General features: G+C 40.9%; 1 protein-coding gene and 1 long non-coding RNA gene across 6 annotated transcripts in view; one reads left to right on the top strand and one right to left on the bottom strand.

Annotated features, from left to right (window-relative positions):
* CFAP91 (cilia and flagella associated protein 91) overlaps positions 1 to 20706 on the top strand; it is a 37664-nt gene that overhangs the window by 8829 nt on the left and 8129 nt on the right. For all 5 annotated transcript variants that reach the window (XM_077174265.1, XM_077174266.1, XM_077174264.1 and 2 more), the window contains exons 7-16: positions 656 to 833; positions 1170 to 1327; positions 1570 to 1752; positions 1905 to 2047; positions 8138 to 8251; positions 11255 to 11326; positions 12639 to 12785; positions 15310 to 15531; positions 16766 to 16914; positions 18098 to 18189. In XM_077174265.1, coding sequence (XP_077030380.1) covers positions 656 to 833; positions 1170 to 1327; positions 1570 to 1752; positions 1905 to 2047; positions 8138 to 8251; positions 11255 to 11326; positions 12639 to 12785; positions 15310 to 15531; positions 16766 to 16914; positions 18098 to 18189 — 1458 coding nt within the window. The remainder of the gene's footprint in view (positions 1 to 655; positions 834 to 1169; positions 1328 to 1569; positions 1753 to 1904; positions 2048 to 8137; positions 8252 to 11254; positions 11327 to 12638; positions 12786 to 15309; positions 15532 to 16765; positions 16915 to 18097; positions 18190 to 20706) is intronic.
* LOC129134809 (uncharacterized) overlaps positions 1 to 20706 on the bottom strand; it is a 34080-nt gene that overhangs the window by 13032 nt on the left and 342 nt on the right. The window contains exons 2-6 of the long non-coding RNA XR_008536237.2: positions 20282 to 20505; positions 10586 to 10670; positions 10061 to 10293; positions 1153 to 1282; positions 334 to 421 (exon numbers count right to left, since the gene is read on the bottom strand). This is a non-coding gene — a long non-coding RNA (uncharacterized LOC129134809). The remainder of the gene's footprint in view (positions 1 to 333; positions 422 to 1152; positions 1283 to 10060; positions 10294 to 10585; positions 10671 to 20281; positions 20506 to 20706) is intronic.

Raw genomic sequence — 20706 nt, 5'->3', positions numbered from 1 at the left:
TGTCACCTCTAGCAGGAAGTTCTTTTCTTTTCAATGTCAGGCTATTGCCAGTTTTGGTGGCCTTTTTCTTTGTGTGCATTTGGGGCGATTATTTTGTCTGTTTCTAAAATAAGTATGATATTTCACTACTTAATGGTTCTGGGGCATTTCATGAAGGGCTTTGAAGACCATTCAATATAAAAAGATCATGTTTCACAAATGGGAACTAGGAGCAGTTTTTCCATTAACCCACTGTTCTTCAGCTGCTCTGAGTTTTGAACATCATTACAAAAATACAGTATGAAGACTGATGCCCCAGAACATACCTGTGATCCTCATCTCCCAGTGTCTCACCTGTAATGATGATGGACATGGCACATGCCAAAGAAAGTCCTCATTCTCAGAAAGTATCTTCCTAGAGAAGCTTTTCTCCCTTTGCAGCCTGCAGTAGAAGAATGAAGTGCCAGTGTTAGTGGGCACTGAACTGTAGCAACTGCAGCTCCTACTACACCTCATACTGTAGAATCTCGCTGGTCTTAGAAGTATTTACTTCTGGCTTTTGACAGTTCTGCTTGTGTTTACTACATGGTTCTGTACCCATACAGCCCTTTTTGGTGGTGTCTATTTGTAGGATTTGCCAATCTCTCAAAGAGCTAATGCTTCTTGTCCCTGTAAGGTCGGGGGCTGCCAGCAGGACAAGCTGAGATGGAGATTATTGACCGCATCCGGGAAAAACGTGCTTGGGAAGCAGCCCTGCCACCCATGGACAGTCCCTCAAACATCGCAAAGAGGTTGAAGATGATGGAGGCTATGGAAAGGAAGGAGTGGGCCTATAGAGAAGAGGAAATAGATAAGTAGGAGTCCACTTATGCTCTTTTATTTCTTTTAATTATTTGCTGAGTAGAGGAGGAGCAAGAAGGTTTAGTGGATTGACTGAAGGGTACAACAAGCCTTCTAATTCTGTGAAAATACCCTGATTTTGGGAAGGGATGTTTTTCTTAAATTTAGTCTCCAGGTCTGCTACCACAATATATTTTACCACTGCTTAACTCCCTTTTTAAAATGAAAGACTGAATATGAGAAATGCAATATGAGCTATTTGTAAAGGTATGTAGGATTTGATGGTGACAGCATTGCACAGTACACTGCAGAGTACACTTGATACTGCCTGACCTTTTCTTTCCTTGCAGGTTGCAGAAGGTTCAAATGGAAGTCTTTAAGAAACTGCTGCAGAGGCGAGAGGAGAATCAGAATGAGCTGAATGCCATGCGCTTGAACGACCACTGGGAAAATCATCAGAAGGCTAAAGAAGAGAAAATGAGAAAGATTCAGCATGACTGTGCATTGAGTAAGTCTAAAAGACACGAAGAGAAGGGTATGAGACAGTTTTCAGACAAGCCATTTCCATTTTCACAAGGTTACCATCTATTCAAAATGAAATAGGTTGTATCCACAATATCAATGTGCATGGCCAGCATTTGGTTTGTCATGTTTTTATTTTATCTAGCAAAAGCTCTTGTGAGTTTACAAAGACACAGCTTTTATAGAACTATTTGTGTGAACTGTCTCACATTTGTATTTCCTTTTCAGTGCTCAGGAAACTGATAGCTAAGAGGAAGAATTGGATGGGAAAGCTGGAGAGACGAGATATCATCAGAGAGTATAATGACTTTGCATCACAAACATACGCTCCTTTGTCTCGAATTGGTTTTTTCCCAGACAACAATTCTGACTACTATGCGGTAAAAAACTACTATCTTAACACCTTTGCAGGTAAGGCATTTTGGAAACACTTAGTTGTGGGAGGTACTTACTTGAGATATTGCCAAAATTCAAGTTTCCCTCCCCATCACTCCACTACTTAACCATTGTTTGTATTGAAATCCTTGTAGATATTATAATCTTTCTTCATATTATAATCTTAGGATTGTGTGAACTGGAAAAATCTGCCCCGCCTTCTATCTTCCCGATCAAGATTAAAGCTCCAAAACCTAAATGCATTATCACTAAGACTGGCTATATTAAAAGGTCAGGAAGACTAGAGGTAGTCCTGGCACAAGTTCACCAGGTATGAAGCTGCATCCAGCAGCATGTCAGTTCCTCTTAGATTTGCACTGCTCATAAATGCAATTGGAAAGATGTGTAAGCTTCTTCCCAATTTTTTGTACTGAATTCTTATTCTGTAAAACAGCTTCTAGGACAGAATGAATCAAACATGCAGACTGTTGCAAGCTTGACCAGTACTGCTCTGATACTCAGCCCATCAGTACTCTCACTCCTGCTTCTGCTCCAATCCTATAGACAACAAGCACAAACAAATCTGTCTTCCTACAGATCAGGTATTTGGATTGGAACACATTATGTCAATTTGAAATTCTCACCCTTTTCTCATTCTCATTGCTCCATTTTATAATACACTACTGGCTATACTGTCAAGCTTCCAATAATTAAAGAATGAGAATCTGGATTAATATTCTAAAAATTTTGTACATTATTTTAAAAGTACATTTTAAGTACACATTGTAAAAGCATCTGTAGCAAAGCATGATTAAAATGACCCCACTCATAAAATCAGGTCACCATGGTGGATGTATATCACTGTTGCTCCCTAAGAACAGCATCTGATTTGCAAACATGCTAATAGCATTTTGCATATCTTAATTTATCACAACTGTTCATGCAGATGAGGTGTCCATATATGCAATTAACCACCAAAGAAAGAAGTGCCTCATTTGCATCTGCAATCACAATATTTGTAAATTACATGTACTTTTAAGTACACTTCTTGTGATGCTGTTGAGGGTTACCTTCATGTAAAATCAGGAATATTCTTGGCTGGCTTCTGTATCTTTGGAAAATAGTGACTCTCATTTGTAAAGTTTGGCAAGTTTCACTTACATTTTTATATATATATACACACACTTGTTTTAGTGTAATGCAATAATAATGTCAAAGCAGACAGTAATCTGCTATTGCTAAATTTTAAATTGAAATCTTGGTCTGAAAAATCAATCATATTATCTCAAATTTAAATTCTGCTGGATCTTGTAAAGATGAAGAATTGCATTTCATTATTATCCAGAAAGAAACTTTCCAAAAAAAATCTTGAGTGCTACAGGAATTGTTCAAGAGTAAGGACAAAACTCGTAGTTTTAAAGACACAGAAGTGTTGAAGAGATTTGAGTTTGGGTGGGTATGCATTAAATTCAAGAAGTAATTGTGTAATCTGCATCATAACACGGTTCTCATTGTCAGCAGAATGTTAGTCCAAGCTTTTGGAGCTGAATTCCAGTTACAGCACTTGTATTCTGATGGTTTAAAATACTCATTGTTTGAAAGACTGTGGTGAAGTGTCTAAACTGTAGCCACAGAGAAGAAGTGTGAGCAGCCAAATGCTGGCTGCTCACACAATTATGTCTCTTCAAAGAAAAACTGGTGGACAAAGGAAGATGGAATGCAGAACAAATGCAGACAATGCTGCACATTTTCTTTCTTAAATCGGTGTAGATCCCTTGGTCTGCATTGAGTTATAGTAACTGAGAGGCTAACATAAGTAGTACTCATTTCCCCACCACAAAAATGCCAAATGCATATTCTCTTTAAATCACAAACTGTTTCCTCTGCAGACAAAAATGATAAAATAAATCCATTATGCAAAATTTAACTGCTGCTTTTAGATACACAGAAAAAGACACCAGACTGGTTGGTCCAGACAAGCAGAAAGTACTGACACTGTGAAACACCCAGACTGCCTCCACTGTTACATTTAAACAAACTTTCTGTTCAGAGAATCAAGAAATGACTGCCCCAATTATCTCTTGAGCTCTATGCTGCTGTTCCTGGTCACTTCTCCCATCAGAGGCTTTTGTTTCTGAAGTTCAATGGCTATAGCGTGTTCTGGCTTAGCGGAGCCTTGCTGACAGGTCCAGCTCAAATGCTGCTGGAGCTGTCAAAAACAGAGCAGTAAGGCATGCAGAGTACTTGCATTAACAGAATTTAGGACAACCCTTCCTGAGAGGAGCTTTCTGACCACTTGGAATAAGCAGTCCCAATTGTGCCAACAAACCTCCCATCACACACAGTAGAAAAGAAGTTTAAAGCAGGTAATTGGGGATCATCTTACAAGGGCACTGTGCTGCTTTGCTTTATCTCTATAGCTGAGTAGCCAGATCAGTTTTCTATTCTAAAGCTGTATTTTAATACTCTCCTAGCACACTTAATCCATAAATTCTCTCCCATAATCCTAGAAATAAAGTGGAATCCTAGAAAATTCAGAGTACACGGAGATCTAGCTCTACAATGAGTTTTTAAAATTTTTCCTGGATTATCTAGAAGCAAGTGACAAATATAGGAGGGATGCTAGATACTGACCTCAGAAGTAATTAGTTTTAATAAAGGAAATTGTCAAGGCTTGCTTCTCTGGCCAAACACAAGGAAAGATGGATGAATTCTCCTCATTATATTCCTTTTTGTTTGTCATATTGAGGGTATTCCTAAGCTTAATGCTTTTTAGAAGGGATAAGCAATAATCCAAGTAACTACAAAAAGGATCTGTGTTCTCCTAAGAATGAGAGCTGCTTCTTTCAGACATAAAACTAAGCCAAAAGAAGTGATTTTAGAAGTAAACTTATTTTAGGACCATCCTGAAACCTTTTGCAGAAGCATTATGTACATTCAGTAATCATGGCAGAAACAGGAGTGACCCAAAATTTACAGTAACAACAAAAATCTTTATCTTCAGCCAGATCAGTAAAAGGACAGAGAAAGATAGTTCCTAGCCAGCACAACTAATAGTACTTTAAGGAGTGCAAGTGAGCCATTATATAGACAGCCTAGAATGAAAATCCAAGGCATTAAGGACATAACATCCAATACAGATAACTACTGCAGAGAATAAATGCAGCTAGGTAAGTACATACACCAAGGAGGGGAGGAGGTGGTAGAAGACATCCCAGTGTAGAACAATACATGACTTTAGGCAGACCCTCTATGCTCTGGTGACTCAAGAGGGATGCAGCATCAGGTGGTTTCAAAGTGTTGTATCAAGATGAGGTCAGAACCAGAAACTTCTCTCCTCAGCATTACGTGCAATTCTCACCATGTCTTTTTTCCTTCATCCGGTTGCTGGAAAGAGGTAGAGAAGTAGAGGGGCCAAGAATGTCTCTGGAGAAAATCTCTGCCAACTTCAAAGCATAGGAAAGGCTGTTAAAGCAGTTATTTCTTCAAGAACAGATCTCCACACAGGGTTGGTTGGCTCGTGCTCAGACAGGCTCTGAGAGCTTTTATGTCAGTCTTGATCAGCCGAGATGCAGCAGCCAGGCTTCATTGCTAAGCAGGTTGGCAGCCTGTCCTCAGTGATCCTACCTGAAAGGAGGCTGCAGCCAGGGGGAGGTTGGCCTCTTCTCCCCGGCAACCAGTGACAGGACAAGAGGGCGCAGTCTTAAACTGCACCAGGGGAGGTTTAGATTGGAATTAGGAGGAATTTCTTCACAGATTAGACATTGGAATGGGCTGCTCAGGGAAGTGGTGGATCACGGTCCCTGGCAGTGTTCAAAGAAAGACTGGACATGAAAAAAAAGACAGACTCAGTGCCATGGTCTACTTGCCATGGTGGTGTTCAGTCATAGGTTCAACTCGATGATCTCAGAGATCTTTTCCAACCTCATTGATTCTGTGATTCTGTAATCCCACAATTTTCATTTGTGAGCAAGGAGGAAGAAGGAGAACCATGACTGCATACTTTGTGCTGTACACAAAAATCAAATATACCTAGGATCTTGTGGAATGGAGAAGATCACAGAGCAGATAATGGAGGAATCTAAAGAATGGATTGAATGATTTCTTTGAATGGAGAGTTGCTTCTTAAGCTGTTACCCTGTCAAGAGTTCTGGTTCTCTCAGAAGCAGGCTGAGAAGCCAAGGTGTATGGTGAAAAGCATGAGTACAATTTGCTGTTCACTGAATTTGCCAGGAGAATGGAAAAGAGATGACTTTTGTTCTTCCACTGTCCAATCCAGTCAGATCCTACCTTGACTCTGAACCTGCTACCTGAATAAAGGAATATAGTCTGTATCAGGAAAATTGGAGTATGATATGTAGACAGTAACATTTGGTGTATGTTGCTCAGAAATTTAGCACTTTTATCTTTTAAAATCAAGTAATTTTGTAGTGATTCTTGACTCCTGGTGTGTCTGTTTACAAAAATGAGAACTTGTTAAGTTGGGCAGAACCAGTTTAGGCAAACCCCCTATATTTTCTTTTTCTTTTCTTATGTTAAAATCTTAAAATCATTTAAAGCATCAGATTAGAGAAAGCAAATAGTAAGCTTTTTTTTTTTTTAACTTAGTAAAGATAGTCAAGCAGGCACTAGATAGTGTTGACATGAAAACATAAAGCCACTTCTAAGAACTGCAGTATATCTCAAATCTGCATTAATAAGGATTCCCTCTTGTTCAAATTAATCATAGATTTTTCTGTCTTTAAAAGTTGTTAGTCTGGTTATGTTTTGTTATTCTGGTTAGCAGGAAACATTTTTGGAGGCCACAGTTTTATTAGGAAAATTCTTATGAATGTGAGATTGTACTAATAAACATAGTAGCCATTGTTTTCAAGAGAGTCACAACTTCAGCAGCTTTTTCTTTCTGCTTCCCTTGCCCTGCCATGCAAATCTCCTTATAAATCTCTGTTATAATCTTCATGCTAGGGAGCTCTAAGGTCTTCACATACAAAACACAGTTCAGAAAATCTCTCAACATTTTTGAGCTGTAACCATTTCACATGGCTGAAAAGCAGTTTATAGGCTCTGATTCTTCCATTATTAACACAGACTATTTAAGAGGCTTTCAATAGTAAAGTATTTTATCCCCTCCACCTAGAAACCTCTTTTCTGGAGCAATTCATTATCCTGACCTGAAAGATCAGATCCTACATGCAAGAAGGGTTTTTGTACAATGACTACTGGAGTTTCAAAATTTCATTAATTTCACAATTAAATTCTGTGCAAATGCCATCATTTTCCTGTTACTGGAGAGCTAAATTCAGCATTGAACTTTTTTCTTAAGTTTTTCTTTCGATTTCCCTCCCTGGTGAAATACTGTATTTGAATATTTGAAAGAGAGAGAGTGAAAAAAGGAAAACGCACACTTTCCCTTGCTGAAATATGATCTTTCAATAATAAGGCTAAAGAGCCAACCATACAGTAGTCGGATTATAGTTTTGAAGGAGCTTTAAATGGATGTACTCCCTTGCCTTTCTGTGCAAGCCAAAGTGTCATGTCCTGCAGCAGGCAAGCATTGTCATGCAGTTGGAAATGCTTATCTGAATATCCAGTTCTAAGGGGCTGGTGTGGGAAATTGGCAGGACTTGGGCTTTTTAAACAGTTTGAAAAGGTCTTGAAAGAGCTGAGCATGTGGTAGCACTTCCACTCTAGTCTGCTTGACAAAGTGTGGCATCTGCTGCAAGCAAGATAAACCCACACTTAATGGGCTTTTGCATTTTCTTGGTAGAAGGAAGTTTTCGGACAAGACAGTTTCTCTTTTGCCCCCAGGCCACCTGTGCAGTTGCTGTGGGTTCCATGGGGCTGCTGGGCAGTTGTAAATGAGCAGAGCAGAAATCCAAAACATATTTTGCTAGGAAGGGGTCATTTGGTTCAATCTTGTGCAGTAATATCTTATCATACAAAGACATTTCCCTGTCACAGAACAGTGACAATACCCTCTTCAAGTGACCCCTTCATAAAACCTCCCAAATGCACAACATTTCTAAACCACAGTAAAAAGCATTACCTATCATTAGAGGAAAAGAGTTATAGCATTCCTAGAAAATTAATTATTTGAGAATTAGAGATGAAGTTCATACCCATTTTAGATTAATTTTAGGTGACACACGAGTGCTGATGACTTATTGGTAAATACAGTAAAATAACTCCTGCTTCCTTCTTACATATGATTTTTGACATTCCCTTCAATGTCTTCTGACCAACCAATAACCTCATCTACTGACTATGGTCAGTTTTACAGTTGATCTACAGGAAGAAATAGAAGCCACAAGCCTGCAAAGCTTTCAGCTCCCTCTAGTCAGTGTAGTCAGCATCTAGAGGACTGGCCTTGTTATGTTGTTCTATCTACCCACATTCATATTAAATTGGATGTCTTTTGCAGGCACTTCTGGAGAAGAAAAAAGCCAAGGAGCCAAAGAAGCCTCCCCCTGTCTGTGAAAAAGTAGAAAGCCCTGTTCCTAAACCACCCACTCTAATCCTGGAAAAACCATCAATTGTAAGTGAGCTGGTTTTAGCACTTTTTTCCCTTTTGATCCCTGGTTGTTTCCTACACAGTTGTTAAAGGAATGCCCAGGGAATGAAAGAAGGGAGTTTTATCTTTTTTGGTGTGCATCCCTGTTAAAAATAGCCATTATTGTTTTTTAAGACTCTCTTGGTCTCTATTCTATAAGGATACTGGCAGCCAAAGATTTGAAAATAATTTACAGTATCTGTTGGCCAAATCCTGAAGTAAACTTTATTTTAAAAAGACAAAAATTAGTAGACATGTTATTTCCTTGTTCTTGGGGGACAAAGAGTTATCATCATCTTCATCATCATTATTATTGTCATTATTATTCAGTAGTTTCCAACCTTCTGATCTGACAGCACTATCATAATCCAGTGAGGCAATTAAGTTTAGACTTACTGAAGTCAGAGAGATATTGGCTGCTTAGCACTGAGCGTGCACTTCATTAATTTTCTGGAGTGAAGCTCTTGTCATCATGCAGGATGCAGTGTTTGATGAACATGCACTAGTTCACAGATAATGATTCTCCTGCAGAGATTGAAACAGCAGTAATGATGTGTCATGGGGGCTGTGATATGCTGTAGGAAAAAAATACTTTTTAGGGGAGCTGCAACTTCCTTTCCTTTGTTAAAGTAACATACTTAAGAGCTGGTTGCCCCAGTGGACTGTTTTGTCTTCTTACTAACACCATTTTCATGATGTACTAAGGATCAGACAGAATTACTATTTAAACTTGTGAATTTAAGAGTCACACAACCATGAAAGTGAAGAGAGAAAGTCTTATTAAATCATCCATGCTGCTGTGTTCCTTTGTGCAGTATGATATTCTATGTTTTATGCAGTCTATTTTAAGATGACTGGAACAAGAAGTTTTATCTCCTTGGGGAGAGCTTTTCACAGCTTTACCAACTTCTAAGCATTAGATACTGTATTGCAGTGGTGGGTTTACACTGTTTAGGCTTACCAGTTTGGCAGATTTTTAAGTACTTTGAGGTAACATGTAAAGAAATCAGAAAAATTTTTCTACCACTTTTAGTCATTCTTGAGTGTGGTCACAGATTATAGTTGGGTGTTTTTTTTTTAATTCAAATACAGTAGAATTCCATCTTCATGAATTTTGTCAACATTTGGTTTATTTTCAAGAATTTTTATGTGCGAACACATAAAAGATGGAGCTCTCCAGTGAAGCTCCATCTGTAAAATCAGGCCACTTGAGCCACTGAAGAGCAGCACTAACATCTCCTGCCTTGCCAAATCCAAGTAAGGTTTCTCCTACCAGGTGGCTGTGAGGAGCACTACAAACAAGGCTCTTCTGTGTTGTTAATGTTTCTCTTCCTGCCACACACCCATACAAGTACCAACTGCTAAATGCTTCCCACTGGAACTGAGGATCTTGGAAAGAAACTGTGCCAGGATGAAATGGAGAGAGTGGAGGCTGCAAGCATCCACAGCTTCTCTCCCTGGTCATTTCTAATGGACTTACTAGCCACAACAAGCTCACAGAGCACCTCTGAATTCCTTCATTACTTTAAAACTTTCTTCCAGCCTCCTCTAGTTTGCAGCCATCTCATAGATTCTTCTATATCCTTATTTTTTCTTTTTTTTCTGCAGGGCATGATAGGCTTTTCATCTCCCCTCTTTCTTTCCTGCTGGTCTGTAGCAGGCAGATGGACAAGCTGATGATTATACTTGCTAAGGCATCCTTTGCAGCATTCAAAAACAGAAGTACAGAAAAATGCTCCTCATAAAAATCCAAACCGAATCTTAGTTAGTATCACACCAAGGAGTTTGGCTTACCAGTATGTGTGCCATCACCATCTCCAAAACTGTCCTGAAGGGATTTCACACTGTAGCCAGGTGATGTGGTAGAGTTTAGCTCTCTAGGACTGGAAATTAATTCCTTCTTTCCAGAGAAGAAGAATATACTGAATCACAAGTCCTCTCCCTAGTTCTGCTTTCCTCCTCCTGAGTGCTGGTGTGGAAAGGCAGGAATGCTTCCTTTTGCATTTGGAAAACTTAATCTTCAACACCTAAGAAAAAACAGATAACTAAGAGTCAAGCCCACACAACTTCTCTCATCCCACACTCTTCCCTGTTTTTCCAGCACTTCTTAAATACCACATGTCAATGCAGACCTCATAGGTTCTTTATTAAAAAAAACATGCTTCCAGTTCTAAGATTTCTTTTTATTTTTCCCAGGCACCCAATGAACTTTTTCCTTTTCCCACTGTCAACTCCACTAGAAAACCCCTCACCTAGAAAAAGTGCTGCCATCTGTGCTTTGTCTACTTCCTCTATTAAAAATAAGCCCCTTTTTTTTACCTTCAGTGGTCATGTTCCCTTTCCCACCATGCTCCATCATTCTTCCAAGTTGTTATCAATCACACAACGCTAGGCCAGGAAAGCTCTTAAAGAGACAAATCACAATGGACTGTGGTTAATTTTGCTTCCAAATTATCACTTTCTGAGTCTTAAATTTACTGAGTTACTCTAATAAATATCACCACTGGAATAAATATCAAAAGAAAAATTGTAAATGTTCCCTTTTAATTTAAAACCTTTTTTTATGGTTAACAGCTCTCTTGGACATATTCTGTCCTCTTAGTGTCTTGACTTGTTAAATTAATGTAGCTGATGCTTTTTTTGCAAACTTAGATTCAGTCAAGCTACAAATAGTACTTAAAATGCATACAGTAATTTTCTCCATCAACATCTCCTTATCATTAGGTTCTCATCTCTAAAGACCCTCTAAAATTTCAAATAGAATCTAATTATACAATCTTTCTTCTCCATCCCTTGTAAAACATGAAAGTACATGTTATTCTGACTCACCTTCCTTTCCCTGGAAATTAAAAGAATGGTGTTCAGAAACAACAAAGGAAAGACAGGATATGAGTTAGACTGTTTAACAGTTAGACAGATAATCTACAGAAATCCCAGTCTCCAAAGAAATAGCTGATTATTTTGTGGATATTTGTCATGTTTTGGCAGGAGGAAGAGGAAATAGACCTGGCAGTGATCTGTCTGCAGAAGTTGCTCCGAGGCAGGGCTCTTCAGAACATGGTATTGTGTCTTCTTGTTTATGTCAGTCTTCAGAATGATGGTGGGAATGACTGATTGCAAAGGGTGTTTGCAATCTTTCTTCCACAGCACTAAGCAGGGATAGTGAGGCTTTTCACAGCAGAGTTACTCAAATGGCAAATTCTAGACTGGATCTGGACCATGAGTACATTCTGCCATGATTATGCCAAGGTTCTAGGTACAAGAAACCTCCCACTTCCCAGCAGGGCAGCTTGTATTTCATACCATCTTTCTGGTTTCCACTGGTGGTGAGCTGGACCCCAGATGAGGAGCAACTGAAGCCTACCACTGTGATGTGTAGGACACATCGTTCTGCTTTCAGGGGAGCAGAAGGGGGTCTAACTAAAAATTAATTCAGTAGCCATGCCTTGTGGGCTTTATATTAAGCAAGTCTGTCACTTGTGATCAGACCAGTCCTGAAGGTTTGTTTTTGTGTCCCCAAAAAGTACAGTTGATGCTATCTCTTAAAGTAACTATTTAATGTTTTTTAGTGTTGTCATGCAGGACCCTGAGCTTTAGCAAACAATACAGTATTGTGGAAGTGGCTAGAGGTGGAATATAGAGTTCCCAAGTGTTCTCCAGTTGTGTGATGATCTGTGAGAAGGATGGTTGAGGCCACTGAAGGATTATTGACTTTCAGACCATGAAATGTCCCACCATTTTAGGAATCTTCTTCCAGCTACTGCTGGATCAGAAATACATTACTGAGTTGGAGAATGACCAAGCAGGGTTGAGTGATCTTTTGTTGCTCTTGGAAGTCCAGTTGGAAGAGAGTGGGATTGAGAGTAAAACAGTGTCAGGGTGGGCTGGGCCACATAACCCCATAACAGGGATAGCAGCAGTTTCAGTAACCTCCTCACCAGTTCATGGCTTTGGGCTGTTGCTGAGCTCTCTCAAAATGAAGCTCAGAGGACATGAGGTGTTGAAACACTGTAAAGCTTTGACATTGAGGCTGATATAACAGGGTATGCAGAAGACTATTACCCTTTTGACATAGGTTGTTGTTCCCTGGAAATTAGAACATTCCAGTGGTTTGAGTTTGGGTAAAGCCAAACAGAATAATAATAATAATAATAATAATAATAAAAACTAAAATAAAAAAAATAAATTTAAAAGTAGCAGCTTTACCTGATAGCTGTAGGGTTTGCCTAAATGCAACCACAAATTTATTATAGAGAGGTCTTGGTAACAGCTGACCTTGCAACTTTGAGAAGAAGGATGTGTGTTACTGGCAAAAATATGTTGCTCTATATTCTCCATTTGATATGCTCAGTGGTTCACCTTTATTTTAAAGATATTTGAAGGGAAGGAGAGGCACCTGGATCTGATCCAAGAGCTGCGCACCACTCACGCACTCCAGGAGGATGGACAGCTGCTCTTGAAGGCACAGAAGCAAATGACGCTGTCCTTACAGCGACAGCATGACTCACAAATGAAGCAGGTTTGCTTGCATAGATGGGAATGTTGATTCACAGCTCTGTCCTGACCAGACACTCTGTGCTTGCAGTACCACAACACTCTCACATTTAATTTTTTATGTTTTCTATTATCCACAGCACAGAAGGCATCCCAATAGCAATAAAGCTCTCGTAGCACAGGCCAAGCACTGAATGCCTGAGGGGCTAAAATTGCTCTCTCACTGCTCTGGAGGCTCTGGGGAATCTCAGAAACAGACTGAGGCACCCTGACCACAGCTGCTATGCAGCCTGTGTTTGCTTTGTTTGCAGACAGAGCACTTATTTATATTTACAGGGCTTGGAACAAACAGCAGTGTCAGATGACCCTCAGTTTTCCCACATTTCAATCCGTTTGATGGGTACTATGACCTGGTATCACAATGCATGCTTGTCACTCACATCTGTTGGATGTTTTCCTGAGTGTTTGTTACTGCTCTGTCACTTTCCTGTCCCTTTCTGGCTTGGCACCCTCTCAGGCTCCTCCTCACACATAAAACCTCACAAAGGAAGCCAAAGCCAACTTACTTTGTAAATCCTGCTGGGCTCAAGACTTCTAGAACCTTAGCAATGGTGACACATTGAGGTACCTGCCACTGTATGCAGAGCAAAGAAATTTTGGGCTCCATTCTCTGCCAAAGATCTAGTGAGAGCCAGGGATGCACATTTCCATCCTGTTTCCTTACAGTGCCACAACCTTCCAGAGGAAAGTGAATGAAATGACAGATGCTGGTCAGGAGTGAGTCATAAAGAAATTTTGCCCAGAGTTTACTACAATTCAGAGAATGCAGTATCTATCACATTCCTGCAAGTTTTCTTGTAATTTTTACTACTCTGCTGTTTTTTCAATGACCAGCTGCGAGGCAATTTGGCAGCTTCCATTTTACAATAACAGCATGCACTGGCAAGTTGACCTGGTGGAGATGAAGCCAGACCACTGTTTCCTGCTGGTTGGGCAGCAACAAAATTTCCCCTTAGATCCCAGTAAAAATTGAACCAGGTGATTGAGTTTTATCATTTACCATTTAGCATTTCCAGATACTCCCTCATGCACAGGAAGTCCAGGTGTGGAATGCAGGAATACAGATTATTTCTACTGAGGAATTAAGAGAAAAATAAAAGCCTTAGGTATTAGAAATTTGCAGTGCTCCATTTCTTCTGGTAGCCCAGGTGAGAGCGAATGAGAAATCAGTTCAAACAGCATAATGACATTCTTAGAGAAGGAGATGACATTCTTAGAGAAGGAGAGCGAGCTAATGGTAAAGACACTGACCTCTGATCTTGGAATTTCCCTTTTGGAGTGTCACTATCCCCCTCTGCTGGTATCGGCCTCCTCTCAATTTTTTTTTAACTGTCTCTATAGGTTCACAGTCCAGGGCTCAGGTTTTCAAACATTGTGAACTTCTAAACTCTCTGGAATGCATGTGCAGTAGTTTTCTATGTGTGTGGCTATTTCAGAAAGTCACTGATGACTCTCAGTTCTATAGGGTTTGGTGGTCACAGGTTTTTTCACATTTTTGACCATTTCAGTGTAAAATAAATGCTTCCTGCCTAAAGAGGATGGAAACTCCACATAAAACAGTCAAAGATGAGGAGCTGAAAATTTTGGACTCATATATAACAAAAATCTAACACAAGAGTGTTCTGAGTTGTTTTCCTCCATTTTACACCAGTTTTATATACAGCACCTGAAGCAATGAAGAGGTGGGAGCACTTTCGTTCCATGTTATCCCTTCCTGTGGGGTGGTGCAGTTACTGAATCACCATCTTCTATCTGAAACACCTGTGGGCTAAGTGCTGTCACTTCTAGATCTGTGCAACATTGACAATCTCACTTCCTTTGAAGCACTGCCTGGGCAAATGGCACAGCTGTATAGCAAAGCTGATTTATTATTACTTGTCTGGGATATTTCAGCTCCACTTCAACTTTTATGTTTAGGTCTATTCTGTAATTGCCTGTTTATTTCAACAGAACACAGCATCCCAGCCAGTTCTAGACATTCCCTCCTGCCAAGGCCTGTGGTTTCAGAGTCCATTCTGGAGATAATGAACTCCCCATAGATCTTGTCTCTTTCTGTAGTGCAATCACACATACCCAGCCCATAGAACAGGATGTGCCTGGAACAAGGAGTGAATGGCACAGTAATGCTGAACACCTGGAATCTTGTCTCAACTCTGTCACAGACTTTCTGATTTTCCATTACCCGGAATTTTGAGGTCTCATTTGCACTTCTGCAAACTTCTTATAATTACTGTCAATTTGAATTTGTCAGCAGTTAGTAACTTGTACAGTTTTAGGTTCAATGCCTGAAGCTGCAGGTACTCATGGTTGCACTGTGTAGAAACCAGTCAGGGCATGTAGCACATGAAGAGTGCCAGACTCCTGGGACTGTCCCGTGGCTGGTCTGAGTGGATGCTGCAGAGCTGTCTCACATGCCTGTGGTAGTCCTGGGACTTTGTACAACATTCCTGGGGTTTGTAACACAATTCTTTGCATTTTTCTTTTGAAAGCTGTCAGCACTGGAAAGAGACTTGGCCACAGTAGAAGGAAGGGCACTGGCGAACATGCTTGATTTTCTGGCCAAAGAGCTGGTGAGGCTGCAAGAAGAGCAGAAGATCCATGCTCTGCTCATGCTGGCTGAGAGACAGAGGAGGATGCGGGAAGCCGAGGAGAGCGGACGGCGGCAGCTGGAGGAGAGCCGGCGGCACGAGGAAGATGAGCTTTTCAGACAGGCAAGAGAGGGACTGGAGGCAGTCTGTAGGAGCTGCCTCCTTGTGGGAAGGTCCAGATGGATGGGAGCTGCTTCAGCGCTGTCTTTGGTGATGGCTAGTTCTAAAATTGAGGGAGAAAGCTTAGTGAAGAGAGGCTGAACCCTTCCTGAGAGAGTCATGCCCATTAAACTGAGGATGATCTGAATACCCCTACAGACAGTCCTGTTAGGCCTGTCATGAATGGGTGTAGGTTTCTAAATTTCTCCAGTAAACACCTATGGAGAACAGATGTACCTAGATCATCTCTAGGGATAACGTTTTGTCAGCACTTGTTCTGCCCAGCAGAACTGGTATGTGCTTTGCCAGGAAGGATGCCTTTAAGCAAGGGTTTGGAAAGATTTTGCTCCTCCCTGCCTCAGCCAAAGTGGACTGCAAATAACAAGAGATAAAACACTTACTTTGAAGTAACAATAATAAATAAAATAACCTTGAAATCAAGAAAAAAAAATACTGATTTACCATATTCCATAACTATTCTATAGTCCTGTTCCTACTTCCTAGCTTTTGACTGCACGAAGCATATTTCTCCTCGTTGAAAGACATGAGTGGGAGTCTAATTGACTAAACCAATAATTTTCAAACCTTGTGGGAGGTGGTTAATACCAAAAGGGTCTGGCACCATGTTTATTTTTTTAAAATTTTAGCTTCTCATCTTTTATGTATTTCTGAGTGGTAAGCAGGTAAGGCCAAGGTGCCATAGGCTTATGCCCTGCAGATTAGCAGATGGAAAACACCCATTTCTAGAATCTCAGCTCTACAACCATTATAAAGAAACCAATAATTTTATCTTGGTTTTTGACTAGCTTGATGGAATTTTCTCCTTCAGGGTTTGCTTGAATGAAAGCTGATTTATTTACTGAAGTCAATCTCCATGATTATTACTTGGCAATTGTTGCTCAGGGGACCATGAGAACAGAGGGAGCAACTGCCATTGCATTCACAGGACTAACCTGCTGCACCAGAATTGGATCTGTGAATTGGTTTTCTTTCACCTGCACTTGTTCAATCAGTTCTCAGAAAGAATTACTAGATAATAAATTTTTACAGAAAGCATCTCTGAAAACAAATCTCAGGTTGGCCTGCCCAAAACAAAGAGTCTTGTGAAAATCTGTTGTTCACGCTTCTTTGGAAATCTTCCACTATGTTCCTGGCACAGCAATAGGCAGAGGAACAATATCTTGGTGTTTTGTTCTAGGTGGTGGATGTTCAGGACAGAACTATTGACACCTACTTGGAAGATGTTATCCTGAGTAGCATGGAGAGGACAGCTGAAGAGCAAGCCAGGGAAGAGGTTCAGAAAAGGGCTGTAGAAATCAATGACATTGCTTATGAAGTGGAGAGTCGGTAGGTTATTAAACAGCACGTGAGGGGCTGTTCACAGCAGCTTAGAACCTGCCTGACCATGTGCATCTGTGGCTGTGTGCATCACCCAGGCCATGGGAAGGGCAGAGCTGTGCTGCTCGTGGTCACTTCATTAGTGTGGCTGCTGTATGGCAACCACGCTGCTCCTATCTGCTACACACATATAAATCCATCAGAGCCTTATTTCCATACAGTGTGTGCCAGGTTCCCTTTGCAAATCACTTGTGTGATCTGTGAATCACCCTTTTTAGATTTCTCCACACCAGTATGAGGCTGTGACTGAGCTTTAAGTGAATCTGGGAACTGCCTAAAGCAATACCCATTCATACCGATCTTTTCATTTATTTACACTGCTACAGAAAATCCATTTGAAAGAGATCCTAAAAGATACAGCTATACACAGCCTTTCATTCTGGGGTGGCTGTTCTTTAAGGAACTGCCAATTTCCATGGAGGTCACTCATATTGCTGGCTGCCTGACAAGGCACTTTGAGTAAAGTAAGTTGTTGAGAACACCCCAGTCTGTGTTTGGCTGGGGCATCAGCAGTGAATAGTTCTTAGGACCTGCCAAACCCCCAGTTCAGTTTCTATGCTCTGTTTTTGGTATTGAGCCATAAAAATCCCAATGACACAGTGACTCTCCTATGGCAGAGCAGCTGTGTATTTTGTATCTAGATGAATACAAGCAGAACGTTGGAATCCTTGGGGGAATGAAGCGTAGATAATGCATGCAGCCCCTGAGCCAGCTGGGAACCCACCAAACACTGGCATGGAAAAGAGCACGGGGCCAGCCAAGTGCAGAGTCACAAAAGGGAAGAATTTAGCAAACTCAGCAATGGACCAAAGACTAAATCGACAAAGACACAAACCCTCAGCGATATCTGTGTGCCTAATTCAGTTTGTCATCAGAGGGAACTGAGCTTCCAAGTACCTTTGAGGATAAGGAATGATAGGGGCTCCTGCTTTCCAGTGCACTGTGAACACACTGGCAGTGCAAAGGGGAACAGTCACACTGTCACCTATTTGTAGGATAAAGAGAGACCCCACTGACAACTGCTACCATGACAATACCCTTGGAAAGAGTACTTACAAGGGAGACCTGTTTTTGCAGAGGTGGTCTGGAGAGAAAATTAAAATACTAATACCACTGTGCATCTGTCCTGTAGTCGAACTCGCCTACAGTCAGAAGAGATTGTAGCAGAGCTGGTTTATAATTTCCTGATCCCAGAAGCTGAGAAAAACTTTATGAGAGAAAGAGGTAAGGAGTCCAGTAACTTTATTTTCTTTGTGAACTGGTTCACTTTCCTTATTCTAGCTCCCTGAAAGAAATGATGCAGCCAAGAGTTGTCTCAGTCCCCTGAGATTCCTGTTTGGCACTCTGCAGGTAGAAAGTTAAGCTCTTTCACCCTTTTTTCTCCCTGAGCTTTCACCCTTTTTTCTTACGAGCTTTAGTCTTTTTAAATGGTAACTGAAATTCAGACCTGCTGTAAGATCTGGCCTGTGCTTTTGAAAGTTTGGATCAAATAATCCTTGAGGTACCTTCCAACTTGGCTTGCTATGATAAATTCGGTGTATCTGCAACAATAAAACTGCCTGAAAAGAAGCAGCCCATTGCACATTCAGAAACAAACTGGTAAAAATCCTTAAGTAGCACAGCTGTGAATTGTGTTATTATATGGCAATTTCTAAAACTGCAGAAGACTTTAACAAGCAAATTACTTAACTATATGTCATATATGGGAGGAAGGTTTTACACTTTCCTATGCTTCCCTTTCCTCCCCAGTGGGCTGAGAGCAAGAGGTAAAGTTCTAAGGTTGGCTGTAGTGGCATCATGTTGTTAGGAGATAACCTTGCAGTTGTAAAGGATGTTTCTGTTTAACAAAAATGGAATGGCATCTGTCAAAATACAGAGGGGGAATAATGTGTATTACAATAAGGAATGTCATGAGTAAGTGGCTGTTCCTGACTGGGATGTTTCCACTGACCAGCACAGGTGGTGAATCTGACACAAGCAAAGCAACTGCATCACAATAGAGCTTGAAGGGGTCCTTGCTGCAGTGCACTTCTCTGCCTTGAGAACAAAGGCACTTAGTTCATTGCCTCTTTTATTGCTTTGTGGATGAGAACACAAGCCTTGAGTACACATTTTGTGGTCTCTGAATTGTGCAAACTTTCTTCTTCCTGGCTTCTGTATATTGCCACAAGAACAGGACCTGTTCTGCAGCTGGCATTTCTGCACAAGCTTAAATCAGCTCCCTTCACTCCTGCACTGCCTCTGCCAGCCTTCTAGAGCAGGTGATGTAATGGTAGTCAGTGAAGCCTGCAGCTCAGGCACTAACACACACAGGTTAGCCTGTCTCAGGAAGGAGAGCAGAACAAAGACCTGGAGATGGCTTAGGATTCTGGACATACTGAGGACATACATCAAGGCTCAAAATACATACTGGGCTTAAATGCAACAGCAGCTAATGAACAAAGCAGCTCAGATGCACTCTCAAACAACAGAAGAAAAAAATCTTCAGAATCTGTGATAGCTACAGTGAGTTTGCCTGCAAAGCAGAGCTAGACCCAATTAAAAATTAAAGTGGATGCTGGTGGAATAGAGCAGCAGGCAATTAAGTAAGAGAGCTCCTTCTAATGTGATCAGGAGAAATTTGTCACAATATTCTTGTGACAGCAGAAATCAAATATCGGGAAGAGACCTGGCTCATAGTCTCTTCTGCTATTGCTGCATGGGGTGGAGGGGGCTCCATTCACTTAAGACAGTTGAATTCTACCTGATGTACACTCAGAAACACACCCTGCTGTAAACCTCCTGCAGAGTGATACTTACAGGGAAGCAGAATCATTAACTATTCCATGGAAATCCAAAGGAAATAGTATCAAAGAATGGCATTAGATCTCATAAACACATTAGTGTATTGCATTTCTGTGGTGGCTTTTAAAACCTTCCTTACAGTGAGCCAAATTTTTCATTATGAAACTGTGTTTTAGCAACCTGGCCCATGCTTGAGCATTCACCTTCCTTGAAACTATCAGGAGCTGATCTAAGAGCACAGTTATCTGGCCTGTCAAAGGAGCAAATCCATTTGGAGAACAAAGATTTGAGGGCTGCAGGTTCAGTCTTTGCCTACACTTTAGCTTCCCCTTAAACACCTGTTCTGCCATTACCTAGTTTGGGATTTTTTCCCTCCTCATTTTGTTGCATTTTGATGCATAAAAGCAGAGATTATCCAATGCTGGCTCACCCTGAAAAACCTCTGCACCTCGATTCTGAACCCTGCCTCAGTGGAAGTAGAAGTCACTGTGCTGATAGGGAAAACCTCACTTGGAAAAGCACAGTCACTCACCAATTTCAGCACGCTGTCCTTTAGATGGAATTCACTGTGGATGGAGAAAGGGACTGCAGCAATTCCAGGGGAATATTCCCAGTATAGTTGATGCAGTTGATGCAAACATGACTGAAGCCAAAATGCCTTGAGTAGAGAAACCTCTCCTGGGAATGAGGGCTGGTGAAGGTCAGCTTTTCAAATGCAAGTGAGATCCAGTTGCATTCATTGTTGACAAAGTGGACCTGGGAGAGGGATAGACATAAACAGGGTGGGTTGGTAACGCTGAGTGACTGAGACAGGGACAGCAGGACTGTGTGCCAGCATGCAGGACACCAGTGCTTCAGATTCACTGTCTAAGTGCAGCTCAGCCTTGGAACAGGCCAAAGTAAGCCTTGGACTTGTGTAGGGAAGTGACAGGATGAGAGCCACCCCTTGTTCTGCAT

Source organism: Agelaius phoeniceus, chromosome 2 (assembly GCF_051311805.1).
Source record: "Agelaius phoeniceus isolate bAgePho1 chromosome 2, bAgePho1.hap1, whole genome shotgun sequence".
Taxonomy (NCBI): domain Eukaryota; kingdom Metazoa; phylum Chordata; class Aves; order Passeriformes; family Icteridae; genus Agelaius; species Agelaius phoeniceus.
This window is presented reverse-complemented; position numbering and strand designations above follow the sequence as displayed.